The sequence below is a fragment of the Hylobates moloch genome, unplaced genomic scaffold (genome assembly GCF_009828535.3).
Source record: "Hylobates moloch isolate HMO894 unplaced genomic scaffold, HMol_V3 SCAFFOLD_10, whole genome shotgun sequence".
Classification (NCBI taxonomy): domain Eukaryota; kingdom Metazoa; phylum Chordata; class Mammalia; order Primates; family Hylobatidae; genus Hylobates; species Hylobates moloch.
The window spans coordinates 13953942-13979307 of record NW_026652285.1 but is presented as its reverse complement, the minus strand read 5'-3'; the positions used below and the strand labels follow the sequence as shown (position 1 = coordinate 13979307).

General features: G+C 34.8%; 1 protein-coding gene across 1 annotated transcript in view; it reads right to left on the bottom strand.

Moving 5' to 3' along the window:
* LOC131384455 (endogenous retrovirus group K member 19 Rec protein-like) overlaps positions 1 to 22831 on the bottom strand; it is a 42832-nt gene extending 20001 nt beyond the window's left edge. Inside the window, exons 1-2 of the mRNA XM_058445664.1 lie at positions 22571 to 22831; positions 10064 to 10070 (exon numbers count right to left, since the gene is read on the bottom strand). Coding sequence (XP_058301647.1) covers positions 10064 to 10070; positions 22571 to 22831 — 268 coding nt within the window. The remainder of the gene's footprint in view (positions 1 to 10063; positions 10071 to 22570) is intronic.
* Positions 22832 to 25366: the final 2535 nt, after the last annotated feature.

Here is a 25366-nt window from a genome sequence, read left to right as displayed (position 1 = left end):
CAAATTTTCTAGATCTCCTTAAATACTATCATTTTTCACTACTTTTATCTTAACTGTTAAGTTCAACATTTTCTATAATATTAATATATTGTGAAAATTTCCTTACTTTCTTATTTGTCCCAGGTTAAATGTTTTGCAGTCTCTACCTCACCCTGTGAAGCATAAACGTTGTACATGCTGTACAAATAATACATAGTTCATGTGCTTAGACATTGCACAATTTTTATTTGGTTGACAATAGCTAATGTTTTCTTCTTCATTTTCTATTTCCTGATTTTTCTTTATTTAGTATATACTACATTATCATAAAAATAAGAACGTTTTACAAACTAAAGCAAAAGCAACCCTAGGAATAAAATGCACAAATAAAATATATAAACATACAATTAGATGTACCATGTACCCTTCTAATTTATTTAGACATTTAATTTTAGTACAACTTTAATTAAAGTCTGTGTATTATCTGTCATCTTAGTATTTTTTATATAACAAGTTTTGTAAGTCAAAAAGTCTCAATGTCATTATAAACTATCTTGGCAGAGGTTGATCTCCAAGGAATAATTCCTCTCCCAAATTATGCCAATCAGAATTTCCCTATACCATAATTCTTTCAATCAGTTTCAGAGGAATAATGAATTTCAGAATTGTTCAAGGTACTTGTTGTAGTTCAAGTATATTTTGACAGGTGTAAAACTGTAGACAGACTGATACAAACATATTCTAATTGACTCAAAAATATAGGGGACCTATTTTTAAATCTAGATTTTAAAATGTCGTGTCGACATATACATGTTCTCTTTGTGAAATAATTGCTTTTTATTCTCTGGATAGAATAATTTAATCTTTAAACCTTCAATTCACTGTTAAAAACAAAATATTACATAAGATATGCTTATAAAAATAATTCGCAACTAGCTTTTCAATTCAGAAATATATGTGAAAAATCATCAAGCATCTAATGGATTTCAAGGAGAAATGGGTTAGTAATTTATTCCATATGTCTCAATTTTTCCTAGACACAAGGCTTCCTTTAAAATAATTGTAGGCATTTAAGAAACCATGTAAACTAAAAAGAAATTATGACACTGCCGCTTAGGTTTTTTAAATCTCTGGACATGAATCAATATATTTTTTAAATTTTATCTTAATTAGACATTGTGAGTTCACCATCTTACTGTCAGTATAGCATCCAGGCTGATTATCACAGATTACAAGTTCAACTATCAACTGTGTTCTGAGAGTTTAAAAAAATAAGTGAATGTATTTGGGTATTCTTAAAGCAGGAGTGAGGACACAGCGAAAGTGAGGCAAGGAAGAGAGAAAAAAATAAAACAGGAAAGATAGAAAAGCCAATAGCACATGTGTTAAGAGGCAGTTTCCTGTGTTAGGTATCTGGGCTTAATTTTATGGGAAGCTATGTGGAACATGCCTCAGAATGACATCACTGAATCCAGGGAGATTCTTCTTAGTTACCCTCACCTTTTCTTCCCACTTCATGCCCAGTAACAAGCTCCCGTGCTGCTACAGAAAGTCCTCAGCTAGAAACAGGTGCAAATTCTGGAGATGAGACCTTGTAGAGTGTTAAGAATGGTTTTCTTCCCAGCAGCTACAGGTAAGGAATAGGGGCTGGGCTATTAATACATCTGCCACAAGTCAATATACCCCTTATGCTCCTTTTGGTGATCGACAATGTATTTAAAATATTAGATGATCAAGAAGGGCTGCAGAAAGGAGGAAACAGAAGGAAACAGCACATCTCTTGGTTTATTTTTATTCATGAGTTTCAAGGAAAATGCATTGGGAGTTCCTGGCATAGAGAATGTCACAAAGACATGTTTTCAATAGTGGTGCTATCCCTAGGGCAGAGAAGACCCAGAGAAAGCCCAAGTGGCTGCTGGAACAAAGTCAGGCACCGTGCCACCTATCCACACTCCTTGGCTCTGCCATCATGCTGAAGATCGGTTTAAAGGACTGGCTTCCCTCCCCCGAAAATTAAAAGAGCACAAACTGAGAAATTGACTGCAGGAGACAGCAGTGAATTATGCTGTTCTCAGGGGTCACCTCAGGTTTGGAAGCATTCTTTCAAATTAACCCATCTCAGGCCATCTGCAAAGAAAGGTGGTACCTAACTTTTTTTCTTGTCAGCATTTGGTAGGGGTGTTTTATTGACTAAATATGTTCCCACAACTTAGTTTTTTGTAACTAACTAAATATACTAGATTTTTAAATTTTATCATCAAAATCTATAGGCAATTTTTGATTAAAATAGACCCCACATCTATGTCCTGCTTTTTCTTCTTCTTACTAATTACATTGCTGTATAAAAGAACGAGACTTCAGAATCAAGAATATCTTGTCTCTTGGCATTGAATTTATACAAGGTGCTCTTTCTTTAAAGCTGTCTCAAAGGACATATTTTTACACATTAAAAAGGAAGATCGGAATGTAGTTGTATGCAATGCTCCAACATATTAATAATTACAATTAGGAGGTAAATGTGGTCAAAGCTATAGAAAGACTTGAGATGCCATTTATATTGATTACTGTATAACACTCTACAAACAGAAATTGTTAAATAATAGTTTAAATATTTTGTAGCATTTCAAATATTTTAGTGCCTGAAGTTTCTCCTCTTATATAGTTCAGATTATCAATCTGAAGACTTACTCCACTAGTTAGTATGTTTTTAGTCTCATTTGAGTATTATATGAAAGCAATTTTCAGTTAAATGTGTTCCGGTTACATAAAACATTACAAATTAGTGAGTATTTAATTACATTTTCATGTTCCTGTAATGTCTTTAGAAGATTGTCGTATTATTACCTATCAATATATGTATGCTTTGTCAAAGAAAAATCAAACATATATATCATTGAAATTGAAAATTTTTAAAAGTACTTATTCTGTTGAAAAACCACATCCATAGGAACAATTACAATATAATATTGTGAACATGTAAATATATATATCCTATGTCTATTTTATATATAAGCATATATGATTAAAAATATAAGAATTTTTAAACCTAGTATTATAAAGTAAAAATTAGTTAACTTCTGATGATTATTTGTTAATTAAGATATAATTATTTTGATTTGGGTGATTTTAAATATTAAATTACATGACAAAAAGTTCTTTATAAAATGTTTGTGATTTTTACATTGGTTTTATCACTTTATTCCACTATTTTATTTTAAGATGACCTCGTTTAAAACACTGTATTCATCTTAATTAAATTAAATTCCATTTGTAAAAAAATTAACAAATGATTTGCTCTATTATACAGTGCGGTTATAAACTGAGTCAGTATCTCAAGATTTAATCCCCATTATCGTCATCTGTGGCCCTATTTGTTTTATAAATGTATTGTCTTTTTCCATGCCTGTCACATCTCTATTGCTCATTCAGTTTTCTCTTTGTCCCTTATAGGGAGCATTGCCTATCTCTAGATTAAGCAAAAGTTGCATCTTAAAAAAGCACAATAACCTGCTCAATCTTTCTTACACAGAGAAATGTTTGTTAAGTAATTAAAGTGTAGATAATGATACAAAGAGCTTGATTAAATTAGATGCCAAAGTACCCTTGTGATTCAGAATATGAATGGTATTTAATTTATTTGAAATCAATAATTGCTGAGTGACATTAATGCCAATATTTCAGAAGTTGTTCTAGTTAGTGAAATGTATACAACACGCAAAAGATTCAGAACTCTGAAGGGCAACATTATTCTATAAGAATTAATAATTAATTCACATTAATTATTGGAGAGAAATAATTATTAAGAATTAATGACTGAGAAAATGTTTTTATTTTTTATTTAGAAAATTATTTTGTGCATGAGCATTACTGCAAGTTTTGCAAGAAACATAAATTTAAAGAAACAATTATGTGCACAAGATGAATTTAATAACATCTTGATATTTTCCACTATTACAGTTTTATTTGGTAAATCTTTAAATACACATCGTCTAAAGATAAATGAATCTTGGAAATCTTGTAGGTAAGGGTAAATATTAGGATGCATCCAATTACATTTACACACATACAATTACATTTACACACACATACATGCACACACACTGATACACGTGTGTATATATATACATGAATTTACTAATTGATTTTAACTAATATTATATTTATAAGAGCCAGTAGGTTTGATATATATTGTTGAACCTGAAAAATATTTATTATATACATGTTTAAAATACACAAAGAAATAAATAGTAATTAAATTAGGAATTTGAAACTCTACTAAAATATAGTAGTTTTATATATAGTTTATGATCATTATAAATTCTTACACTGAATAAATATTTTTATTTTTATAATAAATTAATATATTTGATACATACGTGTACTTTTTTACAATTATTTTTGTCATACAGACTCATGTCATGCATAATAACATTTCAGTCAAAGATACATATACAAAAGTGGTCCCATGAGATTATAATACATATTTTCACATACTTTTCTATGTTTAAATATGTTTAGATACATAAACTCTTACCACTGTGTTCTTATTGCCTGCAGTATTCAGTACAGTAATGTAGTACACAGGTTTGTAGCCTAGGAGAGAGAGGCTATACCATATCATCTAGACGTGGTAGGCTGTACAATCTAGGTGTTTGTAATATTCTCTCTGATGTTTGCAAAATGATGAAATTGCCTATGGATGCATCTCTTAGAACATATCCCTATCATTCAGTGATGTGTGACTGTACTAAAATGCTCAATCTAAGTTTCAATGCCCTCCATAAAATTATTGTACTGTGAAATACAGATCTCTCACCCATGGCCTGAATATGTTTGCAAACTAAGCAGATCATGGGAAGGAGAATGTACTGGCATCGCTGGGATGATTTTCTCACACTACATGAATAATATCTCCAGACTTCGCGAATATGAGCCACTTGCATAGAGTTAAAGTAGGCATCTCTTTGCTGGGAAATTTATCAAATGGGAGTATGAAGTGTTTTTAAAAGATACTTGTTTGTTTGTAGCCGATAGACCTACAGTGGCTCATGGCAATTGTTGAGGTTGCTAAGATTTGGTGGAAGGAGGCAAAATGAAATGGCCACTTATATGGTATATGGATCACTTGTTTCTGTTGAGTTACGGATTCAGCTGGCTATTTCTCCCAATGTTAGTTATTTGGAGAAATAAAACGATGGTAATTTTGGGGTAACAAATACAATATTTGATGAAAGCAAATTTATTGAGGGTCAGACAAACTACAAGATACTTTAGGCTGCAAAGTCAACATGAGACTTCTGGCCCAAATTGTGTAGAGTTTGGGTCCAGCTGCAAAGTTCAAAGGAAGAGGCCACCTAAGACTATTCTCACTTCTGACACCAACTGCCAGTTCAGGGGTTTCCCCAGAACACCTTCAGTTTCAAGAATTTACTAGAAAGACTCACAGAACTCATTGAATGCTGTTGTACTCATGGTTTATAATAGAGAAAGGGTAGAAATTAGGACCAATCAAAGGAAGAGACATATAAGGTGGAATCTAGGAGGATTTTGAATGTTAAGTTTCCATTGTCTTCGGGACATATTACCTGTCATTGTTGTACAGCAATAAACATGGAGTACTACCAACCTGGGGAGCTCACCTGATGCTAAAAAGATACTATTTAGAAGATGAAAAGACAAATGAAAGGATGAGATAAGATGACCTTCCACATTAAGGCACTGGAAAAAATAGCAAACTAAACCTAAAGCAGAAGGAAGAAAATAAAAATTAGATAAATTAATAATTTATAATAATATTTGTTAGTATTGAATAATTGATATTAATTGTTGACTAACTTTTTTTAAAAAGAGAAATATTCACTTCCCAGTTTATTCTGTGGGGCCAGTGTTACCTTGATACAAAAATTAGTCCAAATATCATAGAAAAATAAATCTACTGTAAGTATAAATGCAAAATTCCTTAAAAAATACTAACAAATCAAATCTAGCAACATGTAAAAGAATTATACACTATGACAAAGTGAAATTTATACTAGTAATCCCAGGTTGGTTTAACAACCCAAAATCCATTAAGGTAATACATCTTATCCATAGAATAAGAAACAAGAATTGCATGATCATCTCAATAGATTCAGAAAAGGCATTTAACAAAATCCAAATGCTTTAATGATTAAAAATAAAAATAAAAAATGAACCAGGAATAGAAGAGAACTTTCTACACCAGATACGTGGCACCTGTGAAAAGCCAACAGCAAACAGTCAACTTAATGGTGAAAGAAAAGATACTTTCCCGCTATGGTCAGAGATAAGAATAGGATATATAATTTTACCTCTTCTAGTCAACATTGTACTAAAGATTTTATGCAGGGCAAATCGGCAAGTAAAGAAATAAGAGTCACCCATATTGAATAGGAAGAAATTATTTGCAAATAACATATTCTTGTATATAGAAAATTTTAAGGAATCCACTGAACGATAGAACTAGTAAATTATTTCAGCAATATTACAGCATACAAGATAAATATACAGAAATCAATTGCACACATCTACAATGAAAACTCCAAAATAAGAAAACACTTCAATTTACAATAGCATCAAAAAAATGAAATAATTAACTTGGAAAATGTGATACAATATTTTACTCTGAAAATTAAAAATTATTGTTTAAAGAAGATCTAAATAATTAGCAAACCTCTTACAGCCATGAATTGGAAGATTTAATATTGTAGTACTTCACAATTTGAACTACAGGTTTGATGAAATCCCTGCAAGTATCACAAGAGACTTCTGTCTAGAAACTGACAAGCTGATTCTAAAATACACATGGAATTGTAAGGGACTCAAAATAGCCAAAATAATCTTGAAAAAATAAAACATATTAGGATAATTCACACCCCTGTGTTCCAAACCTTACTGCAAAGCACCAATAATCAAGACAACACGATACTGATTAAGGAAAAATATCTAGATTGGTGGAAGAGAATTGAGAGTCCATATATAAAACTATGTATCTATAGTCGATGGATTCTTACAGTGGTGCCATGTGCAATTCAATGAGGAAGAGACAGTCTTTGAACAAACTTTGAGTCAACAACGTATGTGCGGATCACCACTTGCAAAATAATGAATTCGAACCCTTACCCCAAAGCACACAAAAATATTAATTCAAATGAATTAAAGACACGTGCAAAAGCTAGAATAAAGCATACGGGAAAATCTTCAGGATTTTGGATCTAGCAAATAAATAGCTGTAACACCAAAAACATGAGCAACAAAATAAAAATTAGATATTTAAAATTTCTTAAAAATTAAAGAAATTGTGTTTCAAAGGACAACCAAGCATGTCAAAAGGCAGCTCAAAAATTGTGAGAAGATACTTGAAAAACATATGTGTATGTCTGTATATATGTATCTTGAATATAGAAAAATTGTTTTAACTCAGTAACAAATATCCCAACTTAAAACGGATAAATGATAGGAATAGATGTGTTTCCCAGGAAGATACACCAACGGTCAATAATCCCATAAAAAGATACTCAATAGCATTACTCATCAGGCAACTACAAATCAAAACCACAGTTAGATACTCAATGGCTAGGACTGGCCACTTTGGAAAATAGTTTGATGGCTTCTAAATATGTTAAACGTAGAATTGTCATATGACCTAGAAATTTATTCCTAGGTATACACCCAGGTTATTGGAAAGAGCTGTTCAAACACAAATTGTACACAAGTATTTTTAGCAGCAGTATTTAAAATAGCCAAAGGCTGAACACAACTCAAATGTCAATAAAAATATTATTGGATAAACAAAATGTTATATCCATGAAATTGAATGTTACACAGTTATAAAAAGAAATAAAGTACCAATACATATATGAACCTTGCTAGCATTATGCCAACTGAAAGAAGCCAGGCACGAAAGGCCTTCTATTATATGATTCTATTTACACGAAAATAGGAAAATCTATAGAGACAGAAAACAGATTTGTGGTTGCTTAGGATTGAGTAGGGGATGGGCGCATAGGAGGTTAACAGCTAAAGAAGGTGTGGTTTATTTTTGAAGTGATGAAAATGCTCTAAAATTCATTGTGATGATGGTTCCACTTATCTATGCATATACTAAAAGCCATGGACTTGTACACATTAATGTGTGCACTCTATGTAAATTATATCTCAATAAATCCTTTCAAAAATACACAGAAGAGTAAGGGGTTTTGGAGTGTTGCAGCTGGGAGGCAGTTTGAAATACTGACAATAGGTCTCATTGAGAATGTGAAGTTTCAGTAAAGACTTGAGGACGTTGAATGAGCTGATCAATGGATATATGGAGGGCTATCTTTCCAAGCCAAGAAATTAACTAGAGTCTAGGTCATAAGGCAGCAGCATGTTGGCATGTCCAGAGGACAATGAGGTGGCCAGGACCACTGGTAAGATCAAGGGTGAAGATATAAAAGAATTTTGGCGGTTAATATGGGGCAGATCATGATGGGCTTGCAGACCATTGTAAGAGTTGTGGCTTTTACTGTAAATGAAATGGGGAGACAAATCATTATCCCATTATCAATATTTTAATAAATTGGATCCATGAACCAAATCCAATGAGATTAAATTAATTAGTAATATGCAAATTTGTATTAAAATTACAAAAATTACTTGCACATTTCAGGAGAGTCATGATTGTTTATCAGCAATAATAAACATGAATTTTAATTGTGATCAGCTAATTGAGATTAATTGCAATACATCATGCTTTATAATGTGACTGTCAAAAGGAAAATATGATTGTAATCTGATACTACATCTATCAATGTTTTTGATTCACAAGACTATAGAGTAAGCCCCTAGTTTTCAAAGCCAACTTATGAGGCAGTGACATGTTATGCAAGTTTGCTGCTTTCTGCCAACAGTGGTCCTTGGTCAGCTGGAACAAATTGTTTTACCTACACCACTAGGTCTAAAAAAAGTTTGGATTACAATGAACACAGATACACCTTCATCCCTTCAGAAATACCTATCAATTACTTCCAATACAGAATGAAAAATTGACAAAGGAAATAGGTTGATTGTAAAAATGCCAGTTAGCTTGCATCTACATGAAAGAAAAATGCCATTTTTATTACATTAGATCATTGTTTTACATGAGTTTTGGTATAGCAAAATGTTGAACCAAGGGCAAAGGGAGATGAATTAATTAGGTCTTAAGATATCAAGAATTTAAAAGAAAAGGAAGGTCATCTTTGAAGGTTAGTGACATAGCATTCATCTTCTGTTGTCACCTTTTCCGTCATTCCCTGTATGCCTGATGGACAGCTTTCACTCAAGTTCAGAGAACAGCATGCAAAGATTAGCTACCAATTAATCTTTATGAAGTGAGCTTAATTTCTAGCCAGACTGAGCTTACATTTTAGCAGGAAGCATTTTTAGGAGATGTTTATGTTAGAGTTTGCCCTTCTTGACAAAGTGAGACGTAAATGTCTACTTTATAGACATGAATTAAGATGGAAAGATATTTGGGGGAAACGTTTACTCAAACGCTAAATGATAAAGGTACACAAAGGGCAAATTATACTAGATTTCTTTCCCACTTGTTTTCTATGTCTCATGCAATTCACCTTGATTCCCTTCAGTTTCTGTTTAATGTAGAAAGTGGCATTTTCATTATTTTAAGCTTCTAGCATAATGAAAGAATTTCTCTTTTTCATGAACTGGATCATAAATGAAAGGTAGAAAGAGTGTCCTATATCATATTTATTGTTCAACAAAACACTGATGCACAGCTTAAATTCAGTTTAAAAAAGAGAATTTATTGAACATCTAACACATACATAAAAGGCAGTAAAGACAAATGAAAAGAGGGCAGGATATTGAAGTATACAGACTTTAATGCTGACTTCTGTATCTTAGTAAGTTACTCCACGTTACAGAGGCTCAATTTCCCCTGATTTAGGAAGGCAATGCTAATGGATATTGCATAGGTGTAAGTATAACAATGTTATATTTAAGATAACCCCACAAGCTTTGTATAAGGCAGAAAATAAATACATGTAACATTAATAAATAGTTTATTACATTTGTATGCTACCTGCAGACTAGAGGAAGCAAGAAACACAGCCACTATGCTTGATTAGCATTATATTCTAATTTGGAATATAAATAGAAAAGAGAAAAATAGAAAGCTATGCATAAACACATGCATTAAAATGAATTTTATGTGGACTTTCATGAAAATGTTCCTAAGGTATTTTATTTTTTTATTGTGGTAAAATACTCATAACATAAAATTTACTCTGTTAACCATTTTAAGTGTACAGATCAGTGGTACTAAATATAGTCATAACATTGTGCAGCCATCCCTACCATCCATCTCCATAACTCGTTTCATCTTGTATAACTGAAACTCTATACCCATTAAACAATACTTCCCCATTCTTCCTCCCCCGAGCTTGTGGCAACCATCATTGTACTATCTCTATGATTCTGTCCACTTTAAGTCCCTTATACAAATGGAATTATACTGTATTTGTCCTTCACTGACTAACATTTCACTTGGCATAATATCCTCAAGTTTCATCCAAATTGCAACATATGTCAGAATATTTCCCTCATGTTTAAGGCTGGATAATATTCCATTGTATGTCTATATCATATTTTGCTTACCCGTTCATCTGTTGTTGGACACTTCAGTTGCTTCTACATTTTAGCTATTGTCAATAATGCTGCTGCAAACATGGGTGTGCAAATATTTTTTCAAGACTCTGCTTTCAATTCTTTTGCTATCCTGAGATGTGGCACTGCTGGATCATATGGCAATACCATTTTGATTTTTTGAGGAACTACCATACTCTTTTCCACAGCAAACATAGCGTTTGGCATTCCCTCCAATACTGCAAAAGGAATCGCCACATCCTTGCCTGTGGATTTTATTCACAAGTCCTGTGGCTTGTCTCTACATCCCGGCCACCATGTGTTATTTCCTGTTTATATATATGACATCACAGGTGCAGGAAGTAATGAATTAAATTGGAAGGATAAACATGTAGAAAAATAGAGGTAAATACTGACTACATAAAACCATAGGAATAATAATTTTGGATGATCTATCTATTATATACCTATTTATCTAACATCTATCTGTTCGTCCATCTGTAATTAAAATATATTACAGTTAGAGAACAGAGAAAAAAGTAGGAATACATGAATTTAAAATTTTAATTCTTAGATTGTCTCACAGCATCGTTATATGAAAGAAAATTTATAGGTCAATATCTCAACTATAAATATAACATTCTTAAAGTATTCAAATACATTGAATTACAGCATGAATAATATATTACAATCCATTGAAGTTTATTTTATTCCAGGAACACAAAAATACAAATCTCATTTGCAATTAAAAAAAAACAAATCGATACATATGATTGATATATATACACATTTAATGTATTTTTAAATATACATTTTTTAAAATAGAAATTTTTCTAGGACAAATATTTATAATAAAATATCACTGAAAATAGTGTTATTAGCTAATACCTTCCTAATAACTGTGGTATTACATAAGAAACCAAAATTAAAATTTCAGATAAACTTAGAAACTAAAAATTTTAAAAATATTATTCTGTTCTCCATATGTTCATATTTAATCATATTATTTCTTGTTTTCATTCTTCAGTGTTGCTCTACTAAAATTTAACATACAATTCTAACTTTTGATTTCTGTTCTTATTACTCAAAATTGTATACATTTTCTCATGCTCTTAATTTAGTTATGCTACTTTTCTGTACTCTTGGAATTTTCACATTTGTGTTCACTCTCTTTTGAGTTCCCATATTATCAAATAAGCTTTTTTCCCTCTTTTTGACTTGAAGGTTCATCTTCTCATAATTATTTTGTCCACTCAGTTTCTTTTTATTCTCAGTTAAGTGCCTCTCCTCTGGCTTCTTTTCATTTATAAGGTTTCTTTTCATCTTAAGCCAGTCTTTTATTTATATTTTGATTCTGTTTTGTGGAGGACATGCTTCCCTGAATTTTATGGAAGAGGCCAAAAGATTTGTTCAAGTGTTTACCTGATACATTGGATTAAATTATCTAATGTACACACTCTTAATTTAAGTCTAAGGGTGACTGTCTACTCTTGATTTTATATAGTATTATTTTTCTTACCATCCAAGTCCATCTTCATCTATTTGTATATGATCAATAAAAATATATTTGTCCAGAACCTTGCTTTGGCGGAGTTACTTCTTTCTAAGTAGTAGAGGTAGCAGTTGAGACATGAGCTGGGTTCTGGGTCAGTTTAGATGAACCTTTGGACATTCCTCCTTTTGGTCTGTATGACCGAATGAATGCAGTTCTTGCTGTCTTGCTCCTCTCCTTAATACATTGAACCATTGCAGCAGATGAGAAGGAATAATCTTGATCTGCCATTCAGGTGGAACACGTTTTCTCCAACCACACCCATAGGTTGTACTCGCACTCGGCCAGAAGATATCCTGTCAATGATATGGAGATGTATCTATCTATCTATCTAGATATCTACTTTGGTTTATGCTCTCTGGTTTCCTGTAAATTATCTCCTTAAAATGAATATCAAAAGAGAGCTTGGTGATGGCAGTGTTATAAAATCCTCAAAATGCAGCACCCGCACGCAGAGGAATTTGTAGATTCTGGGATTCTAATTCAGATACCAAACTATATAAAAAGGGAATTGGTCATTGAGGGTTGCTAGGCTGTTTGTTGAGCATATTTGCTGTTTTCATGACTTTGAAATTATTTTAGAAATCTAAGCTTTTTCCCAGTGTGCTGCAAGATGATTTGATTTTAATGCATAAGCACTAATTCTCCCCTAAGATTTGTACAACATATTTGCTCTGATAAGCCATAGCCAGCAACTCACTTCACAGCAATTTATAGCATTTCCACGATAAGTTGAATTATTTTTAACTAGACTCTCTTTGCCTTAATAAAAATATGAAGAAGCAATATACTTGTTCTAATTAGGTTCAAAGGTTGGCAATCTCTCTCCTGGAAAGAATAATAAAACTTTTCAGCGGCCTCATATATAGACACAAACACGCAAGCACTATTCATAACATTTAAAGCACATTCTGTTCTATGACTTCATTTGTCTAGCGCAAAATAAAACGATCTCAGTATATATCAAGTACCAATTTTTTTGTATGGCCAATTATACGTATTTTATTTTTTAATGATTAGAGTGTTCTTGAAGCTCTTTATATTTCTTTGTCAATGAACTAAACATTGACAAATATGTAGGGTTTTCCACATAAGAACATTATTAACATCAAAATAGAAAGCTGGCGGTAGAAATAATGATTGGGAACACAGAATCTCTACTCAGCGTTCTAGTTCTGCCATACCATAACTTTGTGATCTCAGGAAATATCTCTCCATGTTGTCATCTCTATGTATAGTTCTGTCATTTTTCTTTTTTTTTTTTGAGACGGAGTCTCGCTCTGTCGCCCAGGCTGGAGTGCAGTGGCGCGATCTCGGCTCACTGCAAGCTCCGCCTCCCGGGTTCACGCCATTCTTCTGCCTCAGCCTCTCCGAGTAGCTGGGACTACAGGCGCCCGCCACCACGCCCGGCTAATTTTTTGTATTTTTAGTAGAGACGGGGTTTCACCGTGGTCTCGATCTCCTGACCTCGTGATCCGCCCGCCTCGGCCTCCCAAAGTGCTGGGATTACAAGCGTGAGCCACCGCGCCCGGCCATAGTTCTGTCATTTTTCAATAAGAGCTTGTTTCTTGATTATGAAGTACTAGTTACTATAACTATTATCTTGAGCTGAATGTAAATCAAGAACACATGGACTCCATTTGCAAAACATTGAAAATGTAGTTAGGGATTGGGGGCATAAAGCAACATTTAAAAATATGTAAAGACAATGAGTAAGCAACAAAGTGTCCAATTTTTTAGGGGAAAGATGCATACGTTAGGAAAAGGTAGGATTAGTTAACAGAATTTGAATGATAACTGGCCAATTGGTGTCATTTACAATTGCAAGTAATACAAATGAAGTTTGCTTTTTTAAGGAGAACAGGAGTTATTTAGAATGGGTCAACCCATGGGGAAGCAATGTAGTTAGAGACCATGCCCAAAACCATGTGAGCAAATGCTCTGTAGAGCGCACCCCTGCAATGCTGCCATTGTGAGGCCAAGTCTCTCCTTGTCTTGGTACTGAGCCTTCCATTCTGCCTCCATCATTGCCAGTGTAGCTGCCACAAAATGATCCCTCAACCACCACTGCCCAGGAACAAAGAAAGAGTTCTGTCCTTCCATGTTCTCAGATCAATTTCCAACATCAGGTGAGCCTTTGATGGGTACTATTCAGTTCCCAAATCCATGAAATAGATGCAGTAAAAACAGAAATTGCCTATGTGTTTCCCAATAAGACACATATGGAAGCCTGTTTTCCCACCACAGGAAGGGGTTTCCACGATGGGTGTTCAAAGGAATAATATTCCCTGTAAACCATACTTTGCCCATATGAAGAAAAGCAATAAGGATTATTTAGTAAATACACATGGAAACTCATCCAGGGTTGGCTGATGAGAAGCTGGTTAGCAAGGGGGTCTGCCTTCAGTTAGGACAAGGTCTATGCTTCCCACGGGTTCTCTCCACAGCAGGAGGGATGCAAACTTTCCTTTCCTCCCCTGCACCTAACCTCAAATGGCCCAGAGGTCTTCAGGTGCTAGAATTTCTCAATTAATGCTGCACAAAATAACAGACAGCCTTGACTGTCACAGTCTGTTCTCATGAAGCTAGTTTCTGCTCACTACATAAAACAGGAGAGTAAGAACAAGGGTGTTTAACGCTACCCTAGTTCAAACATGTTTCTCTCTGTAGGATGCCAAGAACCTGGGAGCCAGTGCATCTGCTGCTTTCCCTTCCTGGATTCTAGCCAGGACAAAAGATGCAAGAGGCATTTCTTCAGAGGCCTTGAGCTTCACTACACAATGACCCAGGCTCTACATGCACCCTCTTTATATATTTCTACCTTGAAAAAAAAATTTATATAATAATAATATATATTTTATATAATAAACACATGTTTATTTTATATATATAGATGTAGATATCTAGTCAGGCTTTTTTTAAGGCTGGGCTGATTGCGGTGCCTCAAAACTATAATCCCAGAACTTTGGGAGGCCAAGGTGGCCAGATATCTTGAGTCCAGGAGTTGGAGATCAGCCAGGGCAACATGGTGAAACCCCATCTCTACAAAAATTAGCTAGTATGGTGTCATGCACCTGCAGTCCCTGCTACTCAGGAGGCTGAGGTGGGAGGATCGCTTGAGCACAGTATGTGAAGGCTTCATTGAGCTCTGATCACACTACTACACTCCATCTTGGGTGACAAAGTGAGACCCTCTCTCAAAAAAAAGATAAAAAAAGGCTACCACCATACTCACAGATAAGTGTGTCAGGTATATTTGCAGCTATCTTTCCTATATTCTATTTGGTAAAAAAAATTGCAAAGAACTGTTCTCATTCTAGATTTTTGTATTAATTAGACATTTGAAGTTTATAGCAGAAGAGCTATAATCGTGTGGTATGTGTACCCTATAGACCAGATAGTGCAAACAGGTATCAATGCTTTTTAAAAGTATATAAGCTTATTAGAAATATTTTAAACTACCTATAGGTATATATGTATGTAATGGAACTATCAAATGCAAGTAAGATTATTTCCTTAGAGTGTGAAATCCACTTAATTTATTAAAATATTTTCTAATATGTATTACAATAATATTTCTTAATTAGCTAACATAAGAGGAGTTTTAAGACATTTATTTATATGTAGTTACTAGATTCAAACTCGATTCCACTATTTTCAGAAATCATACTCTGAGACAAGTCCTTTTTTTATCTAACTATGTTTCTGCCTATATTAAAAGACAGATATGTCAGTTTTGCTAACCATGCTGTTCCAAACCTCTAAATCCTGATTATTTTTCTGTTTGTTCTACTAGTCATTCAGAGACTTACTTATATTCAAATTTCTCTCTAGGTTTAACATTTGTGTATGTCTTCTTGTGGTTTTGTCTATTTTTGCTGTATATAATTTAAGACATTTTATTGACATGTATCATACATCCAGAAAAGTACAATGATTAAATATGGACAGCTTGATTAACGAAACACATTGCTTTCTTTGTTGATTTCAAATAGATCAGAGGTTGTATTTATGCAAACTTGGGCCAAACAACAATGATACAGTTAGAAGACAGTAAGTTAAGTGTGAATTTAAAGTTACATGAATTTTGGTTTCATTCAAACTGACCTAAAGTCTAAATACCTTTTAAATCAAAGTATCTTAACTGTAGCTTTATAGTGTTGACCTGAATTAAATGAATCAGGTAAAATGTTATAGTGAATCCAGGATCCAGGTTAACTTAATTTTTAAAACTTTAGTGTAAAAAAAAAAGTGTCGTGAAGAACTGTTGATCCTTTAGGAAATAATTCTTTCAAAGTATCCTAACAGTAGAGCACTGAGTTCAGACTTTGTAGATGTTATTAAAGTTTACTGAAAATAATTCTCCAACTAGTTTTTTTAGTAAGAAGACAACATTCTATTGAACTTGTTTTAATGTTTAATGCTTTACAGCTTTAAAATCTATGCTAATTGAAAAAAACAGAATGAGCAATGGTAGTGTAACACTGGAAAAAGGGAGAAATTGTTATGTTACTCATGAGACACTTAGTAGCCTTATATGGTATTTAGGTGTCTTGAATTGACCTGGAGGGAAAGCCTTCATATAAAATTTGCTGAGACCTTTCTTAAGAATTGATAAAGATTTGATCAAGATGCATAGTATGGAAGGACACTGTTCATCTTGGAGCCTTCTTAAATTAAAGAAGAAAAATGTGGCCGGGCACAGTGGCTCATGCCTGTAATCCCAGCACTTTGGGAGGCTGAGGTAGGTGGATCACCTGAGGTCAGGAGTTCGAGACCAGCCTGGCAAGCATGGTGAAACCCCATCTCTACTAAAAATACAAAAAATTTGCCGAGCATAGTGACGAGTACCTGTAATCCCAGCTACTCTGGAGGCTGAGGCAGAAGAATCACTTGAACCCGGGAGGCGGAGGTTGCAGTGAGCCGAGATCACACCATTGCACTCCAGCCTGGGCAACAAGAGCAAAACTCTGTCTCAGAAAAAAAAAAGAAGAAAAAGAAAAAAGAACTATACCTACTGGAGTGTACTACATAGAAAACAAATGTTTTACTCTTAAATATGTGTATATGTGTATATATATATGTATTTATTTAAAGCTCTTGTGTGAATCTGCTTTTCATAATAGGACCATTAATAAGAGAGAGGGAGGCTGGACTCAAACATGATTCTTTAGTTCTGTCATTCAAAAACAGAATGAGTTCCAGTTCATTCAGAATTAGCCCTCTAACAAATAATTGTAAGTATGTATATATACTTTTTGGAAAATAGAGAAAAGAGCACTAAAGGACTAACTTTAAAAACTGTATTCCCCTCTAGTATTTTTATATACATAAATATGTATATAAAATGTATATATTTATGTCTTTAATTCCAGTGAAGATTAAATTTTTACTTTGCTTTCTTTCACTTACTATAATCATTTTTCTATTTATAATCTTTGTAATTAATGATATATATATATATATATATTTTTTTTTTTTTTTTGAGACGGAGTTTCGCTCTTGTTGCCCAGGCTGGAGTACAATGGCACGATCTTGGCTCACTGCAACCTCCACCTCCCAGGTTCAAGAGATTCTCCTGCCTCAGCCTCCCGAGTAGCTGGAATTACAGGCATATGCCACCACACCTGGCTAATTTTTTTTTTTTTTTTTGTATTTTTAGTAGAGACAAGGTTTCCCCACGTTGGTCAGGCTGATCTCCAACTCGCGACCTCAGGTGATCTGCCTGCCTCAGCCTCCCAAAGTGCTGGGATTACAGGCATGAGCCACCTTGCCCAGCCGTAATTAATGATTTTAAAGGATGAAGTATATAGATATATCACAACTTAATAATTAAAATTTTTTTTGCTATTATAACATTGAAGCTTGCAAACATTTTTGTACATTTTGCTTTATTCTTTTTTAGAATCATTGCTGGTATGTAGAAAAAAATCTCCCAAGTTGAGATAATTGATTCAAGGAGTACAAACTTTTTTCCTTGTTTAAAACTGTTATGTTCTAGCTACATTGGGAGGCTCATTTGAGCATGGGAAGTGGGAGGATCATTTGAGCATGGGAAGTCTAATGGATTGTCATTGTTATCACTTGAATGTATACCTTTTCTATGTATTTTTTTAAAAAGTGAGATACTGAATTTTTAAAAACTGGTTTAAATTTATCATAAACATCTTTTTTGGCGCATAAATACATTTGTATAGCATTGTTACATTTTTTTTTCCTACTTTGCATTAAGGCTTGCAAAATCTATAGCATTTTTAATATAGTATGATAGTCCTTGTTGGGTATGTAATTCATTTAACCAGTTAATAGCTATACTATTAACATAGCATTCTGGAGATGTAAATTGAAGCCCATGAAATTCTTTAGCTTTGAATCTTACTATTATTATTCTAAACAAAGCTAATGAGAAAATACATTGTTTCTACCGTGATTGTATTTTGGTAAGCATTTCACTTATTTTATCTATTTAAAAACTGATTCATATAGTTGTCTAGTACAGTTTTGATAATAATGTTTTGTTTAAATTTGCTGAGTAGGTTTTCGTAGTGTTCTGTCCTCTAAATGGGACTTAATGTAAAGGAGCTCTATGTTGAACTGATCTTTCAAAATGTTCACAGAACTGGAAGATTTCAGAATTTTGAGACCCTTCTTTGAATGAAGGGTCATTAGATGTAATAATACTTTTTGTGCTAACCTATTATTTAAGAAGTTGGATTATAGTCAAGTTTGACTGTATCTCTTTCTGTCTTTTGGGAGAGTTACTAGAATTAGAATTAAACAATACTGGAGCAGCAAAGAAGGACTTCAGTGATGTCAATTAAGCTAACTTTCTCATTATTCAGACGGGGGTTGTCTAAACCTTGTTTATTAAGTGTTTTGTTCAAGTTTACAGTGCTAAACTGGTTACTAGAGCTTGCTCTAGAATTCACATCTCTTGCTTCTTCATTTTTTGTGGTGGTTTTATACTACACTGGATAACGGTGTCCTGTTAAAACTCATGGAATCCAAGGATTGCTCTCTTGCTAGAATACAGTGTATTTTTTTTTCTTTTTTTGAGATGGAGTCTCGCTCTTTCACCAGGCTGGAGTGCAGTGGTGCAATTGCAGCTCACTGCAACCTCTGCCTCCCAGGTTCAGGTGATTCCCCTGCCTCAGCCTCCCCAATAGCTGGGACTACAGGCACAGGCCATCATGCCTGGATACTTTTTGTATTTTAGTAGAGATGGGGTTTCACCATGTTGGCCAGGATGGTCTCAATGTCCTGACCTTGTTATCCACCCGCCTCGGCCTCCCAAAGTGCTGGGATTACAGGCGTGAGCCACCATGCCCAGCCCAGTGTATTTTTTAGATGGTGAGATTATCAAGTATTAAACTTAATGTGGACTTTCCAAACTCCTTTGTACATGAATATACTCTTAATATGTTATGCCTCTTAAGTACAGTAGTGACTCTGCTATGCCCCATTACTATGGTAAAGAAGAAATTAGGCTTCTTCCATGAACATGATAAAGTGTAGAAAACTTTAGAATTCTAATATTACTCCTAAAGGGAAAAATCTATGGGAAAACAAATTATAAATGTTAGTAGAAACCAAAGAGGTCATTCTAAAGTATTAAAATAAGCTAAGCCAGATGTCTTCTAAAAATAGACATTTTTGATTATAATAATTCTTTCTAGTTGTATGAATCTTAGTAATGTTTCTATCACTTAATAGTAAGTCTTCAGTCCAGAGACCAAATTGGCCCAGGAGAAGTTGTGGACTGCAGTCATTTATTTGATAATGATTTACCAGACAAGTAAGGTAACATCACTGAAATCATTAGAGAAATACATAGATAATATCCTTAAAAGACTAGAAATAAGTTGTGTTTATTGTATATTAAATGGTGTTTATTGTATATTGAACGTAGATTTTCCTTCTAATGGTAAAATTAATGGAGTATCTTGTCACAACAAATTTATAAAATAAGCCATAAATTAGATGTGTTAAATTTGGTTATTAATGAAGGGGTGGCCTGCCCCTCCACACCTGTGGGTGCTTCTCGTTAGGTGGGACGAAAGACTTGAGAAAAGGAATAAGACACAGAGACAAAGTGTAGAGAAAGAAAAGCGGGGCCCAGGGGACCGGTGCTGTGCTTACAGAGGACCCACACCGGCACCGCCTCTGAGTTCCCTTAGTATTTATTGACAATTATCTTTACCATCAAAAAGATAAGAGAGTGACTGGACAATAGGCCTGGTAACATCAATAAGTTTAAAAGAAAATGCTGTGCCTTTGAGATGCATATGCGAACATCTCCATAAACCTTTTAGCAGTATTGCTCCAGCAAGCCCCACCTTAATCCTAAAGGCGGGTTTTCTCCTTACTTAGTAAACAAAGCACACAAAGGGTTTTACCTGGAGATGTTCCATCGCCCAGGGACGGGCAGGAGACGAATGTTTTTCTTTTTCTCTAGATTTAAGAGAATGGTGATGACCTTTAACCATAAGCAGCTTTTAGGCACTTGTTTAACAAAGCACATTCTGCACCACCCAAAATCCTTTTAACCTTAAGTCACCACAGCACATGTCTCTTGCAAGGACAAGGTTGGGGGTAGGGTCACAGATTAACAGCATCTCAAATACAGAACTAAATGGAGTCTCTTATGTCTACTTCCTTCTATATAGACACAGTAACAGGCTGATCTCTCTTTCTTTTCCCTACATTTCCCCCTTTTCTTTTCAACAAAACTACCATTGTCATCACGATATCGAGATTACATACTTCACAAGGTAATCGAATATCACAAAGCAAGTGGAGGCAGGATGAGTTCACAGGACGGTGTTAAAATTGAAATTAAAATTGCCAACGAAATTTTTGGGCACGCATAGTCATTGATAACATTTTATCAGGAAATAGGGTTTGAGAGCAGACAACCTGACTGGCCAAAATTTATTAGGTGGGAATTTCCTCATCCTAATAAGCCTGGGAGCACTACAGGAGGCCGGGGCTTATTTCATCCCTTCGGCTTCAACCGTAAAAGGTGGCACGCCTCCAAGGGGGTCGTTTATAGGCCTACCCTCAGAGCGCGTTCTCTTTCTCAGGGATATTCCTTGCTGAGAAAAAGAATTCAGCGATATCTCTCCTACTTGTGTGCAAAAGGAGAAAAGATATGGCTCTGTTCCATCCGGCTCACCGGCGGCCAGCTCAAGGTTACCTCCCTTGTTTCCTGAACACCACTGTTATCTCGTTCTTTTTTCCAGATGCCTAGTTTTCGTATTGTTCAAACACACGTCCTCTACAAACAATTTGTGTAGTTAAGGCAATTATCACAGGGTCCTGAGGTGACATATATCCTCCTCAGCATACAAAGAAAATGATGGGATTAAGAGATTACAGTAAAGACATAAGAAATTACAAAAGTATAAACTTTGGAGAACTAATAAAATGTCCGTGAAATCTTCATATGTTATGTTTTTCTGCTGTGGCTTCAGCCAGTCCCTCAGTTCAAGGTCCCTGACTTCCCGCAACATTCTCCCTCCCTTTCCCTCTATATAAATGTGCCATGGCGATGAAGGCTTGTTCGTTCTCTCGATTTTGGCGCAGGATTCTTCGACTGGTCCGGCACACTAAAAACAAACCGATTAAACAGACACATAATTCCAAAATTTACTGCAGTAGAGTTTCCAATAGACTTAATCCAAGTCGTGGGGTTTAATCCATAAAGATTTTTTGCCACTTGATCTAACGCCTCAGCTCCAGGCACAATATTTAAGTGACTCTGAGAGGCTTCAAAAATTTGTTCTTTTAATTTAGAAATGTCTAAAGTGAGATTATCTTCTCTTCCCTGTAAATGGCGTCTTACCATGTCCTAGTGATGTCTAGACTCATTATAAACTTGGGGTGTAATACAAAAATCTGACGTATTCCAGTCACACTGTAACTGGAAACGATGTTCTAAGCTCATGAGCCTATCTCCCATCCAAATGACAGTTTGTCTAAGGTCATTAATTTGATTAGCCAATTTTTGATCGATACCAGATTGTGAATTCCACAACCTTGTGGAATTCTTTTGCCAATTGTCAACAAAGCTTACTGTCTGAACAGAAGAGTGCAATGCGACTCCTGCCACAGTGGCTGTAGCTGTGACTGCAATTAATCCTATAATCACTGCAATTAAAGTAAAAATGAATCTTGGATCTATTCAAAATGCCTTTTAATACTTCAGTCAAAATATGAATGGATGGCGAGGCCTCCCATGGTCGATCCATGGACACAGGGATCCACACGCCTTCTCTTGACTTCAATGGGATTATCCATCCAAGTGACTGCCCGAATTAAGGGCGGGAAAGGCACATAGGCTTAGTAGGTATAATTAGCTGCAGCTGCTCCTGCAGGCATGGGGAGACTTACCACCGTTGATACAACCATTAAAGCTGCAAACAGCATATTTTCTGAGGTTTGTGTCACCTTTGTGCTAGCTAGGCTTTTTCTAGCTAACAGTGTCAGCTTCTTTAACTGTGCCCAGGTTGGCAGCTCCGCCTTCTTGGTGCGTGGTGACTTCATCTGTTTTTCTAATATCACCACTTGATTCATCCTGCGAGTCATTGGTGCCCGATTGCGGTGTTTCCGTCTCCGTGGAGGCGCTTTTCTTTGCATCTCCGATGGGTTCATTGTAGAACTTTAAATGTCTAGTGGGTATCCAAACAGGAAGCTGATTTTCTCCTGGTGAAACACAAGCAAAACCTCTTTCCCAGGTTATCACCTTCCCTATCTCCCATGTCCTATTTTTGTTGTCTTTCCACCAAATCAGTTTTCCTTCATGTGGACTGTTCTTTTTACCCTTAAGATGTTGTTCTGCAGAAGTAGTTCTGATTTCTATAAATGTTTAAAAAATTTAAAGTATAGAGTGCTAGATTAAGCTGCATCTGAGGAGAGGTACACTCCTTACTGTCTCCCCTTTTTTTTTGTTTAACTAACTGAGTTTTGAGTGTTCTATTAGTTCTTTCAACTATGGCCTGTCCTTGGGAATTATAAGGAATTCCTGTTGTATGTGTAATATTCCACTGATTTAAGAATTTTTGGAAAGCTTTACTACAATAGCCTGGTCCATTGTCAGTTTTAATTTTTTCTGGAACTCCCATCACAGAAAAACAAGATAATAAATGTTTTTTAACATGGGAAGTACTTTCTCCTGTCTGGCATGTTGCCCATATGAAATGTGAATAAGTATCAACTGTTATATGAACATATGATAATTTTTCAAATGAAGGTACATGGGTAACATCCATTTGCCATAATGCGTTAGGACACAGACCTCTGGGATTAACTCCTGCCTCTTGGGTGGGCAGGTGTAGTACTTGACACTGGGTACAATGTTGTACAATATTTTTTGCCTGTTTCCACGTGACGTCAAATTTGTTTTTTAACCCTGCTGCATTTACATGAGTCAAAGCATGAAGTTCTTGTGCTTTTATGAACGCAGAGGATACCAGTAAGTCAGCTTTTTCATTTGCTTCAGTTAAAGGTCCTGGTAAATTAGTATGTGCTCAAATATGAGTAATATAAAATGGGAAATTCCTTTTTCTTACAGTTTGTTGTAATAAATTGAACAGCTGGTTTAACTGATCATCCATGCTATATTTAATTAGAGCTGTCTCAACATCCCTTGTAGCCTGTACTACATATGCAGAATCTGATATAATATTAACAGGTTGATTAAAATCTTCTAACACTGTAATGACTGCAACCAACTTTGCCCTTTGAGCTGATTGATATTGAGTTTTGATTACTCGCTCTTTTGGCCCTGTGTAAGCCGCTTTTCCATTGCTGGAACCATCAGTAAATACTGTCAGAGCATTTTCTAAAGGTTCATGTCTGGTAATTTTAGGTAAGATCCAAGTGGTCAATTTTAAAAACTGGAAGATTTTTGTTTTTGGGTAATGATTATCAATAATTCCTACAAAATCAGCAAGGCCAATTTGCCATGCACCAGAATTGATAAAGACTTGTTTAACTTGTTCCTTGGTTAAAGGAACAACTATTTTGTCTGGGTCGTTACCACACAATTTTATTATTCGTAATCTTGTCTGACCAATTAATGTAGCTATTTGGTCCAAGTACAATGTAAAAGTCTTAATTGTACTGTGAGGAAGGAATGACCACTCCACGAGATCAGTATTTTGAACAATGATGCCTGTTGGAGAATGTGTAGTGGCAAAAATTAAAAGTTGGAGTGGAGCTAAAGAATCTATTCTATTTATTTGCGCTGACTGAATTTTTTCTTCTACTAATTTAATTTCTTTTGTTGCCTCTGGGGTTAATATTCTTTTACTATTTAAGTCTGGATCTCCTCTTAGGATAGAGAACAAATTTGACATGGCATAGGTAGGAATGCCTAGAGTTGGCCGAATCCAATTAATATCGCCTAACAATTTTTGAAAATCATTTAGTGTTTTTAACGTGTCTTTTCTTATTTCTGTTTTTTGTGGCTTAATTTTTCTATTTTCTATTTGCATCCCTAAATAATGAAAAGGATCAGAGGTTTGGATCTTATCAGATGCTATTGTTAGTCCTGCGTTGGCAACCTCTGCTTGCAGAAATGTGTAATAGTCAATTAATTTGTCTCTTGTTTCTGCAGCACATAAAATATCATCAATATAGTGAATGATATAACAATCTGAAAATTTGTCTCTAACTGGTTGAAGGACTTGACCTACGAAAGTTTGACAAATAGTTGGACTATTAAGCATTCCCTGAGGTAATACTTTCCACTGAAACCTGGTGGCTGGTTCTTTATCATTTATGGCTGGTATAGTAAAGGCAAATTTTTCACAATCTTGCTCTGCCAGAGGAATGGTAAAAAAGCAATCCTTAAGATCAATTATAATTAAAGGCCAGTCTTTTGGGATCATGGCCGGAGAGGGCAATCCAGGTTGGAGAGGCCCCATGGGTTGAATTACAGCGTTTATGGCTCTTAAGTCCATTAACGTACGCCATTTGCCTGACCTTTTCTGAATTACAAATACAGGAGAATTCCAGGGTGAGAATGAGGGCTCAATGTGTCCCTTTTCTAATTGTTCCTTTGCTAATAAGTGTAACGCCTCTAGTTTTTGCTTTGGTAGCGGCCACTGATTTACCCATACCGGTTTCTCTGCTTTCTAAGTTAATGGAATGGGTTTAGGAGGCTCTACAGTGGCCGCCCCTAAA